This window comes from Pinus tabuliformis, chromosome 3_2 (genome assembly GCF_031772625.1).
Source record: "Pinus tabuliformis cultivar Carrire ecotype Pingquan chromosome 3_2, CPIR1, whole genome shotgun sequence".
NCBI lineage: Eukaryota > Viridiplantae > Streptophyta > Pinopsida > Pinales > Pinaceae > Pinus > Pinus tabuliformis.
In genome coordinates, this window is record NC_142302.1 from 78,031,528 (window position 1) to 78,052,418 (window position 20,891).

Genomic DNA, 20,891 nt, shown 5'->3' on the forward strand with positions numbered 1-20,891 from the left:
TCCCTTGGAGTATCCAGAACTCCATAGGAGATGTGATCCATTATTGGAAAAAGAACTGTCCTTGGCATCATAAGAAGAGCAATTTAGTGAAGAGGGTCTGAAATACACTCCCCTACACTATGTTATGGAGTATTTGGCTAGCTCGAAACCGTAAAATCTTTAAGGACAAGGACTCGGCTACAAGAACTCTCTGCAATAAGGCAAAGAGCCTCGCTCTAGAAACCATTTCTGTCAAATCTCAAAACAATATCGATGTAACTATGTACAGTGTTGAAGAAAGAAGTTTTATCAGCTATATACTGGATAAAAATAATAACATTCAGAATGGAAATGTAGCTAAAGACCAGAATACCCAGGAAACCCTCAGATGGAAAATCAGGTTAAAAGAGGATGAGTTTGCAAAATGGTTATAAAACTGCAACAATCACTATCTTTTTTTCAATGGAGCATCAAAGTCAAACCCTGGAATTGCTGGAGCAGGGGGAGTGATCTTCAATGCCAATGGGGACTTCATCCTTTTCTATGAATGGGGACTTGGGCAAATCTCTAACAACAGGGCAGAAGCGTTGGCCTTATATCAAGGGCTAATCCATCTCAACAGACTTGGTATAAGAATAACAAAAATCCTTGGAGATTCATTGGTTGTTATTAGTTTAATGGCTCAAAATAAAGAATTACCTAATGTTCTCCTACAGCAGGTCATTCAGCGTTGTCAATTCTTACACCAGACAATGGCTAATTTGAATTTTCATCATATCCTTCGCTCGCTCAATAAGCAAGTTGACATACATGCCAACAAGGCTTGCGACAGGTCAAGGGGCAGTTTACTATGCAATGCCGAGGAGACTCAGCAGCCTTTGCCATGAATCGTTTCAGTCCAACCTGCAACAAATCTTATAGTTCTGATAGGTGGAAGTGTATTCAGATTCTTCAAACCTACAGCAAGATCATGATCAACATAGGGATTTGGCTCAGAAACGATTCTCTCATTCCTCTGACTTCAATTAGTAATTTAGTCGATTTCTATCTTATCGACCATGCCTTTCTGACTCCTCAGGACAGACATCTGGAATTCCCGTGCCCTATCCATGTTCCTCTCTCCATTCTTGTGATTGCCCCTCATCGTCCCCGCCCTCCTATATATTTCTCCTACTCCTTCCCCTGTTCAGCGCCCTTCCCTTTATCTGTCCCCCTGTTCTAGCGGACTGGGCATTCTTCCTCGAGGCTTTTTTTCCCTCTCGCCTCTGAATCTCGTTTGATCTTTGAATCCCTGAATTTATTATTTACCTCTGTGCTTTCTGATTCCTCCTCTGTTCGACCTCATCTGCAGCAGCTCATTGTTGCGTTTCGGAGATCCCTTCTCCACTTGTTTTATCCGGTCTTTGTAATGGCCCGCAGCGAGTACTGCCTCCACTGTGCGGATCTTCAAGCAGAGCTGGAGGAAATAAGAGCTCAACAGAAGATCTTAGACGCAAAAATCGACAATCAAAACAGTATCATCAACGACAAGTATCAAGCTGAAATCAATATGTTTTTGCACAGGGTTTCTTCTTTACATGAGGAGTTTAACCACATGTCTAACAGGTGCAGCCATGTGGAAGAGTCCATAGGGGTTCTGAAATATATGATGGACAAGCGCAACACTGTTGCCCCAAGCTCCTCAAGCACCAAGAACATTGATGTGGATGAAAAACCGGAGGAATCCACAGCGCGACACATTAGTCACATTAATATAGATTATATATGTTTTGCAAATGTCACTTTTTGTTATTTCAGTTTGTAAGAGTCTATTTTTGTTTAGACTTTCTCAAAGCCAAAAAGACAGGACTAAGGAGAAAATTCTTTTTTGTAACTCTTCTGATCTTGGTATTCCATGGCATTTCATGTACCTGAAGAGTCCAAGCTCCCTCCTTTTTCTTTTCAGATATTAATACAGCGATCGACTTTGTATATATATATATTGTAAATAAAATAACCATAATAACAAAAACAATATAAATTATCATTTTGATATAATAAATATACTTAATTAAAAAAAAAAAAAACAAAAAACAAAAAAACTTAAATATACTCACAAAATAAAATAAATAAAAAACACAAAAATTTTATTTAAAAATATTTTATATAAAAAAACTTTTATTCTAATAATATTAAAAAAAAAATAAAAAAATAAAAAAAATAAAAATAAATAATAATAATAATAATATAATATATATAAAAATTTTAAGTATTCCTATATACAAAACAAACTAAAGTTAAACGTAATTAAATGCCTTCACATGTTTATATTACTCTCCATTCATTATACTCTCGCATTTTATATCACTTTTTCCCATATATTTAAACATAATTAAATGCCTTCACATGTTTATATTACTCTCCATTCATTATACTCACATGTTATATCACTTTTTCCATATATTTAAATTGGACAGTTTATGAATTTCGTATTAATATTTTATATTTTGAATATTAAAGGTTAATATATTTACAAGTAATATATATATATATATAAGTTATTATTATATTTATATAATATTTAAATTTAAATTTAATTATAATTTTTTATTTATATGATTTTAGTATTATAAATATATCTATCTCAAAATTACTGACTCATATTTTATAAAACTTATTTTATATCTCAAAATTCTCCTAATTTAACTGTTGACGTTTCACATCACCATGCACGAACAAAATCAAGACCTCTAATCACATCATAATAACCATTAAAATGTGTGGAACCATGTGAAAAGGGATTATTATGCTAAAGGCTTTACGAGAGACTAATCTCAATCATTTAAAGATTCAAACCGTAGATAAAAATACTCTTTAATCTAACCATTCCACAAACGAGCAATTATTAACACTTAAAATTTAGAGACCCTAAGTTAATAGATTCTCATTCCATAATATGTACGGGGTTAAACAAATTTATTAATGCTAAATAAATATTTTCATGAAATTTTAAATATATTAATAATGGGAGTTGGTTTTTATGTAATTTTTTGGATTTTTTGATGTTAGAATCTGATGGAAAAGTTTAAGGTAAAATCTTGATTTGTGTTATTTAAATTGATTTTTTGACTATATATACAAATTCAGCGTCCTAAAAAACTCTTAGGGCACTTTGATTGTGCAAGGGTTACTCATCAAACTTGTGATTTCAATAAATTCCTGTGGGATTTTAGAGAAATTAGACCATAAAACCCCACCAGAAAAGCTTCCAAAAAATCACACTAAAAACAACTCGTTAACAATATCAAAGAAAGAGAATATGTTATGTCCTTAAACATAAATATTAAGCGCTATACACTAAACCAATAATTAACTCACTATATTTTTATCTTGTCCATTAAATATCACTTGTCCAATAAACAATATGAGAAAACACTAAATCATTAATTAACTTAATACATAATACTTAATATTTAACTCCATCATCAACCTATCCACCAATATCGTGCTAATCAACTACCTTAAACACCATAATTCTCTTTAAAAAACAGCAATATAACACTGACCAAGAAAGTCACACTAATACTAAGGCACAGTCCTCATGCCACTGATGACTATTCTCACAATATCACGCGGCCTCCCACCGCAATTTCACGACAGAATGAGTGATTTTAATGCCTTACTTACAGCTATGTTTCCTTTTATAAATTTTGTTCTCTTTTTTTTTTTTCGACTGTATTCCCTCTTAGTTCAGTCGCATTTACATCCGTCGCTTGACGTGTAGCGTGTCCATGTGCATCGAGATTAAAATATGGTATTTACTTTCATTTTCATTTGTTTGGTTTCATCATAAAGGTATAGATTTATTTTAATCATTAATCTAATATGAATTGAGAGGGATCAAATTTTTTCATGTGTAAATTTATTGGTGTAAATTATTGTTTAAATTATATTTTTGAATGTTATAGAAGTTAGATAACATGTGGATTGAGTAATTTTATCAGCCCACATTAAACTGATTTTTTTGTTATTGATATATTTTTAAGTACACATCAACATTAATTCATATTAAAATATTTATTCATAATCCACATTGGATATTTCATTCTATACAATATTAAAAAAAAATTGACATTTTTTTTTTCTATATTTAGATATATATGAAGTTGATATCACGTGTTGAAATATTACTCACTTTACTGAAATTATTGAGCCAAGAGGCTCATTCTATAGCCAAGTCTGAAGGCCATGTGTAAGTATGTATCTTCCTCTCAAAATAAAAAATAAAAAATATTCTCTAAATAGAAAAGCAATGTTGAGTATAATAAAAGAGAAAAAAATATGCTATGCATATTTAATTAGTTGTCCATATGAGCTAATATAATTAAATATGCATAGCATTTTTTGTTTTTGTTTTTATTATAACTGACATTGCTTTTCCATTTAGAGAATATTTTATTTTTATTTTGAGAAAGACAGAGCCTTCACACTGGGTTGTAAAATGAGCCTCTCGGCTCAAGAAATTGTTGTCGAGTGTGGGTATTGAAACAAGCAACATAAATCTAACATGAAGACAATATAATTGCTACCATTGGGACTAAAATTACCACTAATAATGCATGTCTTTTCATTGAAGAACACGATAGGATACTAAGCAAAGTTAAATATATTCTTTTTTTACCATGGTGAATCAATAACTTGTTGGAGTAATTTGTGCAAGGCTCAAAATCAACTCTAATAGTTGTCATGATAACACCAAGAGTATATCCAACAACCCTATAAACAATAGCCTATAAGCCAGATATATTAGGAATATATGACTTAGCAAGAGTCGAGACTCCACCAGGGTGGCAGAGCTTACTAGCCTTATCACGAGGATCCAAAGATGTTCCTGCGGCATTTGAAACCACGTGGAGAGGATAACATCCCATTATTCCAACCCCTTGGTCATCCCACAAGAAGACCACCAAAAAAATATATGTCACTCAAGTCATCACACGAAGAGACTGCCAAGAAAACTATCTAATTATCTTTAAACCCCTGAACCTATAAAGTGTAAGAAATTGTGTAGACAAGTGGTTGCAAGATACGTTGAAAAGGGTCAACCTCGTATTCCCTAATTTAGGAGGAATTATTGTTTGACAGGTCTATAAAAACACCAACCTCATATTCCCTAATTCAGGAGGAATTTCCCCTCAAGTATATTGTTTGACAGGTCTAGCAAAAGAACAACCTCATATTCCCTAATTCAGGAGGAATTTCCCCTCAAGTATATTGTTTGACATGTCTAGAAAAAGACCAACCTCAGATTCCATAATTCAGGAGGAATTTCCCCTCAAATAGATTGTTTGACAGGTCTAGAGAGTTTAACATTGACATGGAGCCTATCCATATAGCTTGTTATGGAATATATTAGGTCCGTTGAAATTAAGCTTTAGTTCCAATGTTGGATGGAAGAACGATATGCTCATGAGCGGAATGCTATCATCAGCCAGGATTTGAACCTCTGACCTAGTGATGACTAAAACCCACACAAACCTATTAGTCTACACCTCATGGGTTCCTCTGAAATTAGTTGTCTTCATATATTAAATATGCATTAATATTTATATAAACATAAATAATATTATTAAGAATGAGCATACATCCATCTTAACTATGGATATATAAGTGTCAAGAGAAATCAATTTTTTTGGAGATGCAAACTTTTATTTTCAACTTTTGTATCCCTTTGACCTCTTAATAAATCCACAATTAGATAAATCTATAATAAATTTAAACAAATAAATATCTAAGCCATAAACTAATAACAACTTTTTACTAAGTTGATGATTAGGAAATCAGTTTTTCAACAGTAAAACACTAAAGAACGTAATCAGGAAAAACAACAACCTGAGCTCTTTAGTAAAATTACATGACCTCTCCTAAGAGAAATATGATGAATAATATAACTCTTAACAACCTTTAAAATAAAACTAAAAATGCATAATAAAATAAATTGACAAATAAGTGTGCTTGCCACTTGTACTCTCAACAAGTGATACACGTCCCTGAAATGTCATTTGACCATCCAAAATAACTAATAATACCATGTATATCCTCCTTCATAAGGGTGTTCATCAAGGAAGACTCAAAGCATGTGCCAAGATTCTGATTTCAAGGGAGTGCTCCACTAAGATAGGGGGTTAACCATCTAAAAATGTTAACAAGGTGAACAAAATAGTAATATGACATAGGTTGCTTTCTAGAGTGAAACAACAAATTTGGCCAAATGATGGATCTCATAGATAGTACCTTGGTTGTTATAACAACCTCCTTAATATGGATTGACTCAAAAAGTGTGCAAAGAAAATATGTATATGTGAACAATCACCCTATATCCTCTAAACAATGTGATGAAAGTGGATTGCTTTAGGTAATTGTGCATAAAGGGTGGAACACTCCTCCAAAATGAACTTGGAAAACTATTGCACAATCTAAATCCACATGTCAAAAACCATCAAACCACCTTAATACCATGGGAAAAAGATAGAGCACTTTAGGAATATATGCAACACAAGTGAAGGGCTCCTCAAAACGTGTGTGTAAACCATCAAAATATGTGCTTAACGACTTGTAGAACCCCTTAGTTGATGGGTATTCCTCACCAAATGTGGAGTAGGGCATGTGTAAATGAAACCAATTCTCAAATCAAATACCTATATATCAAGCACTCCTCAAGATAAGCACGAGGATTGTCAAAGGAGGCCCCTCCAAGTTTGAATAAACAATGGTCAAAGGAGGCTTCTCTCCTCATATGCCCTACCACATAAACAACAAACCTTTGTGATGTGGCAATGTTTAAAACCAAATGTCGGCCAAAATTACAAGGTGTTTCTCCAACTATAGATCCCACTTATGTGGCATGACTCTGCATATGTAATTGTTTGTAGAGAGATATTAGATGACCCCTCAATTGATAAAATATGCATGAAACTATGTAGATGAAGGCTCCAAAAGGGTGATAACAAGCCACCTATGTTATCATGCCTCAAGATATGTGATTATGCTCAATGACATAATAGACACCAAAAACTAGAACCAATGACTATCAAGATAAAAATAATCCATAACATAGCCTAATGAATGAGGTATTTAAACATAATACTAATACTAATGAATAATATGTGGTAGCACCCACAACTAAGTATTTTAGGGTATGACTTGTATTTGGTCTAATCATATTGATTTCTTTTCACTTGAATTTTAGGACATAGTTATTGGATCATCTCAAAGGCCCTAGTTAGTTCCCCCATGTGACATAAACATGGAATCAATCTAGACTCATGTGCTAATTTTCTTAAGGTGTCTAATTGTGTATGCTTTTCCTAGTATGTGACTACAACTAAATACTTTGGTGTACAACTTGTATTTGATCTATCCATATTTTATTATTTTCACACTTATTTTGGGACATAGTTATGTGGTCATATTCAACATTTTAGTTAATGCACCCTTGTGACATATGTATGGAACAATTGATACTTGCGTTTAATTTCCTAGAGGAGGCTAGTTATGTTTGTTATTATATGTAGAAATTGCAAGAAATTTTCTAATGCTAATGAAATCGAACTGAAATCAAGAGACAAAAATTTCTTCTACTATTCTGCAAAAATGAAAACACACGATAGAAATACATGAAATAACATGCAACCATAAAAATACAATGAACACAATGATTTTACAGGGGAACCCATCTGGGAAAAACCCTCTAGTACTTTGCATTAATTTAGATGAAAAATGTCTTGCTTCAACTTTGAAGCACACCTTGCACTATAAAATTGTTCCCTTGCTTCTTGACATGCTCTGGCCAACACTTAGCCAATTCAAGCCTCAACCAACCTCCTGATTCCTTGCGCAATCCTGGAGGAATTAAGCTCCTAAATAATAGGGAAATTCCCTATTTCCTTGCTCAAATCCAAGGGGAATAGATCACCTGCTCAGTGCAAAAGCATTGTACACTCAACAATATACAATTATAAATATAAATGTGACTTTCCCATCCACTCAACTAGGAAATTATAATTCCATGCATGAATGGGTCCATTTTTAGCTTATTGACTTGTTAACTAAGAGACCAGTGAGTTAACATCGGTCATAACTACTCAGAACTTCAACTAACTCAACTAGTGATTGGAGCTCAATTAACCGAGTTCAACTATCAATAAATCCACTAGATTTCTATATTTTATCAATCAACCCATGCACAACTCTACTTCTAGCATATAAACTCGAATTTACTGACTTAACTAGTAGATAAGGCCATGTCACTCTAGCTAACTGCAATCCAAGTCGCCTTGTTGATGTGGAAAAGTTGATTTTTCTCCATTTGACTAAGGAAATATTTAAATGAAGCGTTTTCTTGCTACAATTTCAACACTCCCTCTTAGCAAGAAAAGGACTATGCACAATCCCAATCCTGCCCTAGTGGAATGTACTGTAACACAACTCCCTCTCACTGTTGTTGTTGCTACTGCAACAAATGCAACTGAGAAGCATCCAAAATATTGAATCAATTGTGTCTCTAAGTTGCAACTGTCTCCTAAGTCTCTGACTACTACTAGCCTGCAAATGTCACTCAGGATCTGATGGCATAAACTGACACTGATCCTCCTGCTACTGAATAATGTGGGCCCTAGTAGCAAGGTTAATGATCCATGAGAAGATTATATTGAAACTGCTACTGCTCTCCTATGGACCCTGCCCAAATCTTTGCAACTCTGGGACTAAGGCTCTACATCGCCCCACCTCACTCTTGGAGGTATAGCTACATGCATGGTGAAATATACCTCTAGCTTGTAGAGATTTTTCACTCTAACTCCAATTTGTTTCACTTGTCCAATAGCAACATGCTTCATAAAATATTTTCCCTTATTGAACACAACATCATAGCCTTTGTCCTCCAATACAACTACAGAAATAAAATTCTTTTTTAGCCCAGGCACATACATTACATTTTTCAGGTGAAGATGGGAGCCTGACTCCCTCTTAAAGGTGACAATACCAATTCCTTTGGTACTATACCTCCCATCATCTCCAAATTCTATGTGCAATTTGAGATCCTTCTCCTCTAGGCTACTGAAGAATTCCTTGTTTCCTGTCATATGATATGAAGCACCATAATCTAGGTACCACTAACTCCTTCTTACTATGCTTGCCATGCAAGCAAAGATGGTGAAATCTAACTCGAATTGAGATGCCATATCATCTCCTCCTGCTCCTGCTATAGGATCCTTGTTGGATTTCTTGTGTGGACACTTGGTTGCATAGTGTCCATATTCATGGCAGTGAAAAGATTTTATTTTGCTGAGGTCCTTCTTCTTGCCATTGTTCTGGATGGATTTTCATCACCTTGGGCATTCTTTCCTTTACTAACTAGAGAACAATCTTGACTCTTCTTCCTCATCTGCAACGGATGTAACACCATCTCTAGTGTTTCTTCTAATCTCCTCCTACACCAAATCAGACCAAAGTCTCTCCTAATCTAGTAGCTTGTCTCTTCCACTAACTGAATCCTGATAGTTGTGCGAGGATTTCAGAAGGCTAAGGAGTGTTAATCTCACAAGTTCAGATGATGGCACATTTTCTCCTACTCCTCCAAACTGATCTCGAACCTAAGTGAATCTGGATAGGTATTGTGGAAAGGTTTCATTTTTTGCATTCAAATGCTCCTGAGTTTATCTCTCAAATCCAATTTCCTAGCATGACTATTTTTCTGGAAGAGATCTGTGAGAGTTTTCCACATTGCAAAAGGGCTGTCCTTTCCATGCAAGTTCAAAAGCACATGATCTCTAACACCCTCTAGAATAATCCTCATGTCCCTTGTTGTGTCTTTCTCCCATTGAGCAAGTGCTTGTGCATCTGATTTTGTTGGTTTTGGAATACCAATTTGTGTATATTCCAACACTCCATTATCATCGAGTACAACTTCCATCTTGTCCTTCCAAGCTATGAAATTCATGGTTCCCTCCAGGGCATACTCCAATCTCAATTTTTTGAAAGACATTTTCTCGCATGAAAGAAAATGTGCTTAACTAAATCTACAAATTGAAATTTATGAAGGATAAGATCTATTGACTAGTTTCTATTATGGTTTCAAGCTCTGATACCATGTAGAAATTGCATCTTCTATTGTTAATGAAATTGAACTGAAATAAAGAGACAAAACTTTATTCTATTATTATGTGAAAAGGAAAACACATGATAGAAACTCATGCAATAACATGTAACCATCAAAACACAAGGAACACAATTATTTTATAGGGGAACCCAATTGGGAAAAATCATTTCGTTGCTTTGCATTAATTCAGATGAAAAAGAGAACCAATTACAATGTCTTGCTTCAACTCTGAAGCACACCTTACACTGTAAAATTCTTCTCCTGCTTCCCGACCTGATCTTGCCAACACTTAGCCAATTCAAGCCTCATCCAACCTCCTAATTCCTTGCGCAATCTTGGAGGAATTAAGCTCCTAAATAATAGGTAAATTCCCTATTTCCTTACGCAAATCTAAGGGGAATTGATTACATGCTCAATGCAAAAGAATTGTATGCTCAATAGTATATAATTATAAATACAAATGTTCCTTTTCCATCCACTCAACTAGGAAATTTGAATTCCATGCATGATTGGGTCTATTTTTAGTTGATTGACTAGTAATTTGAGAGATTAGTGAGTTAACAACATTCTTAACTACTCAACTGACCTTTAACTGACTCAACTAATGATTGGAGCTCAGTTAATTGAGTTCAACTAACACTAATTCCACTATATTGCTAGATTTTAGCAATCAACCCATGCAGAACTCTACTTCTAGCCTACAAACTCAAATTTACTGACTTAACTAGTAGACAAGGCCATGTCACTCTAGCTAATTGCAATCCAAGTCATCCTGCTAATGTGGAAAAACTGAATTTTCTCCATTTGACTGAGGCACTAGTCAAATGAAGCATTTTCTTGCCACAATTTCAACATTATAGAAGGGTGCATTGACATACTTCCTATTGATTATGTTTTCCTTCGACTAATGGGGGAAGTTATATTTTACCAACAATTAATTCTAAGGGTGATTTCATTATATGAAAAGTTACAATCATGTTATAAAATAACTAGGCTACATGATACCACACCTTGACCATATGTGATACATGAATTATACTAGCATGAAATATTACATCAAAATAACAACTATGAATCTTCATATGAAAAAAATTATTGATTCTAGGAGATAAAGAGGATGCTCATCATCATTGTCTTCATTCCACCATTTAGTAGGAAAGTTGTGAATCATCCATTGGGAACTGAGACCACTAATCTATTTATGTATCATACTATCATGGTGCTTGCATACCTTAACAATTGTAATACTTATATTGTCTTCATACCACCATCTAGGAGCAAATATGGGAAATACATTGGGAATCTAGAATATTAATCCATCTATGCATCCCATTATCATGGTTCTTGCACACTGTAACCATATGTGATACATGTAATCTACTAGCATGAAATATTACATCAAAATACCAATGATAGATCTTCAAAAAAAAATAGATTAGCATATAGAGCAGATGTTCATCATCATTATCTTCATGCCAATTGTGCGCTTATCTAGGATCAAAGTTGTGAATCATCCATTGGGAATCGAGACCAAAAATTTATCTATCCCTCCCATAGCATGGTGCTTGGTTTCCTTGTCCTTATCCTCCCATGTGATAATCAAGGGAACATAAAGGATGTGGGCATGTGAAGTTTGATAATATGAACTATCATTTATTAGAAATTTATCCTCTTTGATATTTTATGAAAAGAAATTGAAGATGTTGGTCCATTATTTCAACTTGAAAATATGAGAAAAGGTTGTATTGAAAATACTATATATGTGAGATGTATGTATGGATGAATTTTCGTATATCAGATAGTAGATTCCTTTTTTCTTTCTTCTTTTTGGCTTGGAAGAATCATGAGTTGGTGATTTTTTTGTTCATAAAACAATCATTCATTAGTACTTTGTTGTCTCAATAGGTGTGATGTGAGCTAAGAAACATAGTAAGGTTATTGGCCGCACTGTTATACTTGGTGAAGGATATGGATACCATAGAGTCTTCAATAAACCAGGCTAAGATTGACTATACCTTCAAAATATTATTGGTTGGAGACTCAGGAGTGGGGAAGAGTAGTATTCTTTTACGATTTACTTCTGACATTTTCGATGATCGTCCTCAAACAGTGGGTATGTATTCTTACAAATTTTATGGCTTTGCAATCTTGAATTTATGTACTCCCTTTCCTTTCCAAAGTTGTGTGTAATTTATTTTTAATTATTTTTTCATTTTGCAGAGAAAAATAAAGTGTCTTATGTTTTCCTTTTTGAATTATTGATATAAGCAACTCTATCGAGGATGATTTCATGGTTTATCTTTGGATGCTTGCTTGAGAAGGTCGGTATGTAAAAAGAGTATTTGGACGTATTATTGATGTTCATTATGAACTTGTTTGATAGAAGAATTTTTTTTAAAACATAATCTTGGATAGAGATAGTGTTAAAGGACCATTGCTATCATGAAAAATGCTTCGTAGTCCTACCTCTTCACTTTCTAGTGGGTAAATAAATAGATTGAATGGAATACAACAATATTTCTTAAATTTATCAAGTACAAATAACTTACGAAACCAAAATTGGTTTCTTTATAAATTTTTCTCACATTCTTATATTCATAGCAATTGCATGCAAAAAATAAAATGGATACACCATGAAAACAACAATATTTGTACTCAATTGTGTGGTTAAGTGTTATTTTGAAGGTTTCCCCTTGAGTTACTTACTTATGGGGAAAGTTATTCTATTGAAGACATCTTGTCTCCTCAAAGATTGACATCCCCTAAGATACTACCAAAAGTATCTTGTTATTATTTCTTGGGTGATCATAGCCGTTCAAATGACTATAAATGCTTCTTCATTTCTAAATGTCTAAAATTCCATATTTTACTTTTCCTTTGTCTCTAATCTTATTATTTCCTTTCAATCTCCCAATGTCCACAAGTATTGGAAGTAGGTAAAAGGAAATGCCAAAAATTTAATTTCCTAAAATGGAAGTCGCCAGGGTCTAGTAAGGGTAAGAAACTTAGGTAGGTTCCATAAGTGGAACATTACGAAATAGTTTATAGAACACATTAATAATAATTCTTACAAGTCCTATTATTAGCCACTATCAATAACCATATATATACTATAAATAATTTCCATATGAAAATGAAGCATGAACATGTCTCGTGGCCCATTCATAACCATAAATATAGGGACATTAAACAACAATAACAAGGACACCAATATTAAGTTTCAAGTATGGTGGTATTTGGTGTTGGCCCCTTAGTACAATGAGGTTCAACCTCTATGATGATTAGGTCCAAGTCGATAATGTTGGGCTTGGGGTTGATCTTTAGCCTCATAATTCATAGTTGTTGGAGTTGAAAATTTGTCATGTTGCTAAATAAGTGGGGGTTGCTAGTTGTGTCTTCTCTCTCTTATTTCCCCAAGTACTTAGCTAGTCTAATGACGTTGCTTACCTTATAACATCTAATATCTTTAAGACCATAAAGAATGAGTAGGGGGGGTGTTAGGTGGCTTACTGCTCATTGTACATGGAGCACCTTCGTAATTGTTGATTTGGTTCATCTCCATCTTCAACTTCTAAGGTTGAACAATAATCCCAAAAAAATGGGGTCACATGAATTAGGGAGATGTCAAACCATGAGAAAGTTCTAGCAAGATTTATTTTATTAAAGGCACCATTCCTCTTCTTCCATGTGATTTTTTTTTGTTGCATAAATGAGTTTCCATGAAGCTTGAAACATCTCCTAGGAATATTTATTTCCAATAAATGAAAACAAGGAAAATTTGTCCAAAGGAGGGCCCAATCCACTTCTAGGTAGACTTGGAAAAGAGACAAGACTAGTAAATGTTTGAGCATTTTTTCTTGTACCACTAACAAAAACTAGGAAGGCATGCTCACATTATAGCATGGCATTGTAAGGACATTTGAGGTTGACTTTGTCACTTTATAAGGCCAATAAATCCCCAAATGAGTTAGTATCCTGCTAGAATATATAAGTAAGCCTCACATTATTAGCAACAATTAAAATAAGATTTTTTAGGTGAGTTTGTCTCCCTTTCTTAATGGTTGTCGACTTGGTCTCCCATTCTTATTGGTCATTGAAAGTAATATTTTTAGGTTTTGTAATAGGCTCCCACAGTTTATGCAACTTGAAAATTCATGTTCTCTACTTTGATGCCTCCATATCTTGTTTATCTAGTTATCAACAATGGGTCTCATTCTCAAACACATATACCCACTTGCAAGCATGTACATGTTAATGTGGAATGATAGTTAGAGTGAGGCACCACACTACCACAAGGAGAAAGGAGAGAGTGGAGTCACCACTTGGTTTTTTTAGGGTAAGAAACCCTAAGAGAGAGAAAGAGAGGAAGAAACAAAAAGGAATGGAATTATGTTAACTAAGGTTTTAGAGTTGATTAGGTTCTCTATTTTTATATATTAATTAGTTTAATTAATATTCCAATATGCTTGGGTGAGCTAATTAACCTAAATGATGAAAATGAAAAGAGGTGAAAAGGGACAGAAATCACTAGGAGACACACTACTATAGGTGTTGAAGCTACTTCGATTGAAGATGAAAATTTCAACAACCATTCAAGGAAAGGTTTTATCCACTCAATTGAATATGCACACATTTCTACACCTTCCTACAAAACATACTTAATCTTAGCCTCTGATACTGAATGCAATAAAAACACCTAGATCTAGCATATAAATGATAAATCAATGATGTATTTAATGGTGACCAAAAGTACCCTTAGAATGGTGGTACTTGTCTTTTCCTGCTAGAAACTTTCTTGGCATGGTAGGATTGAATTATTAAAGGTGTTGTAGGGAACTAAACCAATGGACATGCCCTAGAGAAAATAAATAAGCCTTCAAAGGAGAAGCCAAACCAAAAGAAAGAGATACATGTAGAGGAGTTAGAGATGACAATGAAAGGAAACCCGAGAACATTGAAGATATGAGGCTAGATAATTGATGCAAATCCAATAGTTTTGTGATAAAAATTGGACAAAGAGACTAAATGAAGAGAATTCATGCATAGTAAAAGAGGATTTATGAAGTGCAAAGGAGTAATACAAATAAGCAAGAAAATGAACTCAATGTATAATTTAATGTTAAAATAATTATTGGGAAAAGATTTTTGTGTGGAAGAGTTGTACCAGGGGTTTTAACTTGGTATAACTCGTTTCTCAACTTGAATTGCAAGTATTTTGTCAGAAAGCAATGCTTTCTTTTGTGATCTATGACTTATTTGTTGAGAAATCTACGGGCAACTTAATTAGATGATTTATCTTACTTTGATAATTGCTTGTGATGTATTTTTACTTAACTTTATTAGATTCTTCTTCAACTTGATTATTATTGTGTTTTATATCATCAAACAACTACCAAAAAATAAAGACAAATGATGCAAGACTCCACAAAATGTAGGATGGAAGCTAGGGCCAAAACCTCTCCTCTTGAGAGGAAAACCCACAATAATTATTCTCTTCTTATAGAACTTCAAATGACGAATTCCAAGACCTAAGACCCTTGTCAAAGACCCCTCCAAGACCAAGTCAACCTTCACAGCTTCCAACAACTTTTATAACAACTTTGACCCCAACAACTTCTCTAGCAACTTTGACCTAGCATCTTCCAGCAACTTCGACTTCCCCAACAACTTCTTCTGAAACTTTGACTTCCCCAACAATTTCTTCTACAACTTCAATTTCCCCAGTAGTTTCTTTTATAACTTCGATTTCCTCAGAAACTTTTGTAATTTCAGTGTAAAAGATACTTTAGAAACCCTAACAAGAGAGAGAAAGAGGTCCAAAATTTCGATCTTTCTTTTCTTCTTCTTTTCGTATATTTTTGTCCTTTTCCAGCTTCTTTCTTGAGGAGATCAAACTTCTACTTTCTTTATCAATTTGTTGCTTCAAATGAAGTCGGGGTTCCCTTATATATAGGATTCTTAGGAGGTCAAATTGTTGTCCTTGAGGCTGAATTGATCGTTCTTGTAGGCTGACTTGTTTGACAAGGTCTTGGAGGGTCTTTATGACACCTTTTACTTTAAAAGTTTTTCTTTACAAGATACAACATGCCCAAAGGGGTCTTACATGTATGACAATCATTCTTTGACTTCATAACTCTATGAAAAAATTAGAAGCATTCAATGGATGCTTGAACTATAAATAAATTTACCATGAGCATCAAACCCATGCATCAAGAATGAAAATAATAAATTTCTTTTTCTCTTTACATAAAATCATGATTATGTATGTCATTATGAAGACCGGACCTAATTACATATTTCAACACTCCCTCTTAACTAGAGAGGTATTCATAATCCATACAAGGTACTTGGGCATTCTCATGCTGAAGAATTCTCATAAGAAGAGTCAGATTGGTAAGCAATCTCAGAAGCTATTATTTCAGCTTATCTCATTGCATCTCATCATACCAACCAACATTGTCACATAGAAAGGCCTTGACTAACAACTCTATCTCTCCATAAGATCAAAGCACAACATTGGCAAGACAATGACTAATAGACACCATCATCATTGTCTCTTAAGGCACATACCCCATTCAAACGTTCACAAGTTAAGTCATTTTAGGACTATTCTTGTCTTGGAATAACACATCCTCAAGGAATTTCCTCTTTAACTATTAGTTATTGGATGCCCTACCACATCCTCAAAGAGTATCAGAATTTATATGCTTACCCAATCCTACATTCTTTCTTCATAACATGAAGACAAGAATGATGTTTCTATATCTCCCTCTCAACTAGGGAGGACATACTCATTCCTATAAAAGGAATATACCCAAGTTCCTTCTTACATAGGAACTTTCCCAAGCTCCCTCTTAACTAGGGACTTGTTTCCAACATCATCTATCAACTATGTGGCGAAGATCATGGTATTATCAAGTACTAGTAGGGCTCCTCCTTTCAATGTCATGAACTTCAACTTCTTCACCATGGAGCCTTTTTCTTCTAGATCTTCTTCATAGGGCATCAACCATATTCTTTATCACTTTCCTTCAATGAACCATAGTGTTTATCAATATTCATGTCATCCTTCTCTTCATCAAAAATTGATTTTCTAGTTCACATCTGGTTATCCCTCATACAACTACCTTTTCCAATTCATGTTTCTTTCAGCGTATTCCATCCATCTACAAAACATGCATTACTAAGGTTCTTCTTTTACTAGCACACACATTAGGGTCTTCATACCTTCTTCATGGAGATTTCATAGTTAACCTTTCTAATCAAAATCAGATGTTGATTCCTTATCTTATCTTATAGATGCATCTTCCTACGAACTCTTCCTTCATTTTCATCACATATTGATTTCCTCCATATCTTATTTTTCAACATAGAAACCATGATTGTCAACTACCTCATATTCTCCATGAGGTCATTATTGATTCCATCTTGTCAATATGTATAAGAGTTCAAGGCACATTGTCTACATTCCTTCATGCATCTTCCTAATGGAAGAGATTCTTCTTCTTCAATCATGCTCACGAGATAGAGCATTTAACCATTCTTTTTGCAACTATATGATGACATGACTTTTATCAATCAAATATATACATACCTCTTCCTCCTTTTGGTCATTTAGAATTCCTTCTAGCAGCTTCCTTTCTTTGCTTGAAGATGAAAGTACTTCAACCATATTGACATGTTTCACATCTTGGTCACCATACCTTACCATTGGATTTGACACAAAGTGGAATATGGACTATCTACGAGACACTTGCTTCTTCTTAGTAGAGGTGAACCTTCTAATGAAGATTCCAATGGAGGATCTTGATGATCCTCATTCTGAAAATACTCATTCCTAATGGTGATGATGTATGATGATTTATTTATCTTCTATATTGCTAGATGACTTTCCTCCAACTATATATACTGCTACTTTGGTTGTCCTTATATGCTTCCAATGGAGATGCCATTTCTATCATGATGGCTACTATAACCATGTAGACTTTCTACTTAAACTATCATTCCATGCTTCTATGATGATGTCATATATATCTTGCTATAATGCATCCTATCATACTTGTGATGTTTTCTATTCTCTTATATAACTGAAAAGAACTAAGTGAAGGAGGTTATCTCAGTCAAAGTAGAGATCTTTCACTTCCTCCTTCTCTGATTTCTTTTTTTATGATTCTTTCAGTAACATGGGCTTCATTTCTTTCCTTTACCTTCTTGTTGTACTTCTTGAGTTTGGGACAATTCCTTTTAAAGTGCTCATATTCATTGCATTCATGGCATTGTATCTTTGACATATCGATCTTCTTCTTCTTCCGAGAATCAAACTTTCCAAACTTTCATTTCTCTTGGCCATGGCAGCATATGATCGAACTTTTTCATTTGATCCAACATCACTCTTATCCTTCAACCTAGTTTCTTCAATATTACATAATGAATAAATTTCATTGAAATGAGTGACTTACTTCTTTTCATAGATACTTGATACAAAGTTTCCCTGTTCATCAAGTAGTGCATTGAGCACAACGGTGGTCATTTCTTTATCAAACATTATTTCTCCCAATTCTTGTAGTTGATCTCTTATTTGAGATACCCTCATAAGGTACGAGGCTACTCCTTCATCCTTAGATACTTTCATTTTGTATAATTTGATTCTCAATGATATAACTTATCCTGTAGTGCTAACGAAAAACAATTCTACCAACTTTACATAGATATCCCTTGATTTCTCCAACTTTTCTACATAAGAGATGAGGGAATCCTTGATTGATTCTATGAGGATTATTCAAGCCCTTATTTCCCCTTTCATATACTTCAATAGTGCTTAAGCTTTCTCTTGAGATGGTTTATAAATTGAACCCTTAACATATTCAATAACTTCATTATCTATGAGGATCAAACCTATCATCTTCTTCCATGCAAGGAAATTTGATGGCCAAACCAGTTTGTTGCTTTCCTTGCAAATGAAGTCATGTTGATAGTATATTCAGACATAAATATAAAGAGACGTAATTGTCAACTGAATATGCTTCTTTGATGATGATATCTTCAACTTGATGTCTTCTTGATGATGATGAAAATTTAATATTCATTCTTGAAGATGATTGCTTCCTTGATGACGTATTTCTTCTTCAAAGATAAAAATACCTATTTTCTAGATTATATGATTAAGATGTGATCCTTTCTTCACAGAGAGGGAGATTACCTTGATTCCTTTGATGATGATGGTAATGCTTCTTATTGCTTCCTTTGGATGTATAAAAATAGAATATGGAGACTTCAAGATGCTTCAAATGTGCAGTCCTTCTTTCTTTGAGTGGAGGTAGGGTCCTTGAGGTCTTCTTCTCCTTGTGATGATGTGATCCTTGAGATGATTACTCCTTGGTTCTTCTTAGTCCTCCTTAATTATTTCCTTGTGCTCGGTCCTTATGTATCCTTCTTCAATGATGTGATCTTCAGGCTGCCTCTTCTTCGTGTTGTAGTCACCTTAGATATGATACCATGTTGAGAAATGATCAAAAGAATTAATTTAGTGCTCAAAATTCAAAGTGCTAAAAAATGATCGAAACCTGTACAATTGGATAGATCTCAGATCTAAATCCAACGCAACCCGATTCACTCATAACCAATATCATATTCTCCTGATATCGTGTTCTAATTGATTTTCTAAACAACTAAAAGTTTAAAAATGTGGTTGCAGGGATGCCCAATCAGCAGTTCGTATGTTGACTAGGCAATGAATGGACAGGGTACACGTACTTCGTATAGAAATTACTTTAGAACCCCTAACAAGAGAGAGAAAGAGGTCAAAAACTTTGATCTTTCTTTTCTTCTTCTTTTCCTTTATTGTCATCCTTTTCCATCTTCTTACTTGAGGAGATCGAACTGCTTCTTGCTTGATTGAGTTGTTGTTCCAAATGAAGTCGAGGTTTCATTATATATAGGCTTCTTATGAGGTCAAATTTCTATCCTTGAGGCCGACTTGATCCTTCTTGTAAGTCGAATTGTTTAACAAGGTATTGGAGGGTCTTTATGACACTTTTGACTTTAAAAAAAACTATTGACAAGATACAACATGCCCAGAAGGGGTCTTACATGTATGACAATCACTCTTTTGACTTCATAAATCTATGAAAAACCTAGAAGCACTCAATGGGTTCTTGAACTATAAATACATTTACCTTGAGCATGAAACCCATGTATCAAGAATGAAAATAATAAATTTCTTTTTCTCTTTACATTAAATACATAAAATCATGATTACATATGGAATTATGAAGACCGATCCTAGTTACATATTTCAACATTATTGTGGCGTGATAGTTTCAAAAACACAAAATTTGTGTGGTTCCAAGGAATTAAGGAAGATTAAAGAATATTTGACCCTATGGACCCCAAATTAAGTGATCTAATGATGGATTTGGGTCCATTGGGGACTCAAAATTAGGCATTCTAACCAATTTTGGGCTAGATAAGTTTCCGGAGCGCTAGACATAACCCAAAAATGTGTAGATTCCCTAAAGCATCTAACTAAGCCAAATCAATGACCAAGGGAAATAGAAAATATGGGGAACCCTACCTAAGCACTAGACATCCCTAAGGGTCATACATCTCGACTAAGGAAAGGTGACTCAAGGGAGATTGGTCCAATGCAAAGGAGTATTCATAAGGAAGGATGAGAGGTAACTAAGTCATCATAGGCAGGACCATGAATGGACATGACATAGAATTAGGCCACACCATAGAACCTTTAATATGTAGGCATATGTGAGTGATAAAA

The 20,891-nt window shown here is 34.2% G+C and overlaps 1 protein-coding gene across 5 annotated transcripts in view; it reads left to right on the forward strand.

Annotated features, from left to right (window-relative positions):
* The window catches only part of LOC149179936 (ras-related protein RABC1-like), a 510,646-nt gene that overhangs the window by 46,665 nt on the left and 443,090 nt on the right, over positions 1-20,891 (forward strand). For all 5 annotated transcript variants that reach the window (XM_089418081.1, XM_089418082.1, XM_089418084.1 and 2 more), the window contains exon 2: positions 12,023-12,230. In XM_089418081.1, coding sequence (XP_089274207.1) covers positions 12,086-12,230 — 145 coding nt within the window. In that variant the 5' untranslated portion in view covers positions 12,023-12,085. The remainder of the gene's footprint in view (positions 1-12,022; positions 12,231-20,891) is intronic.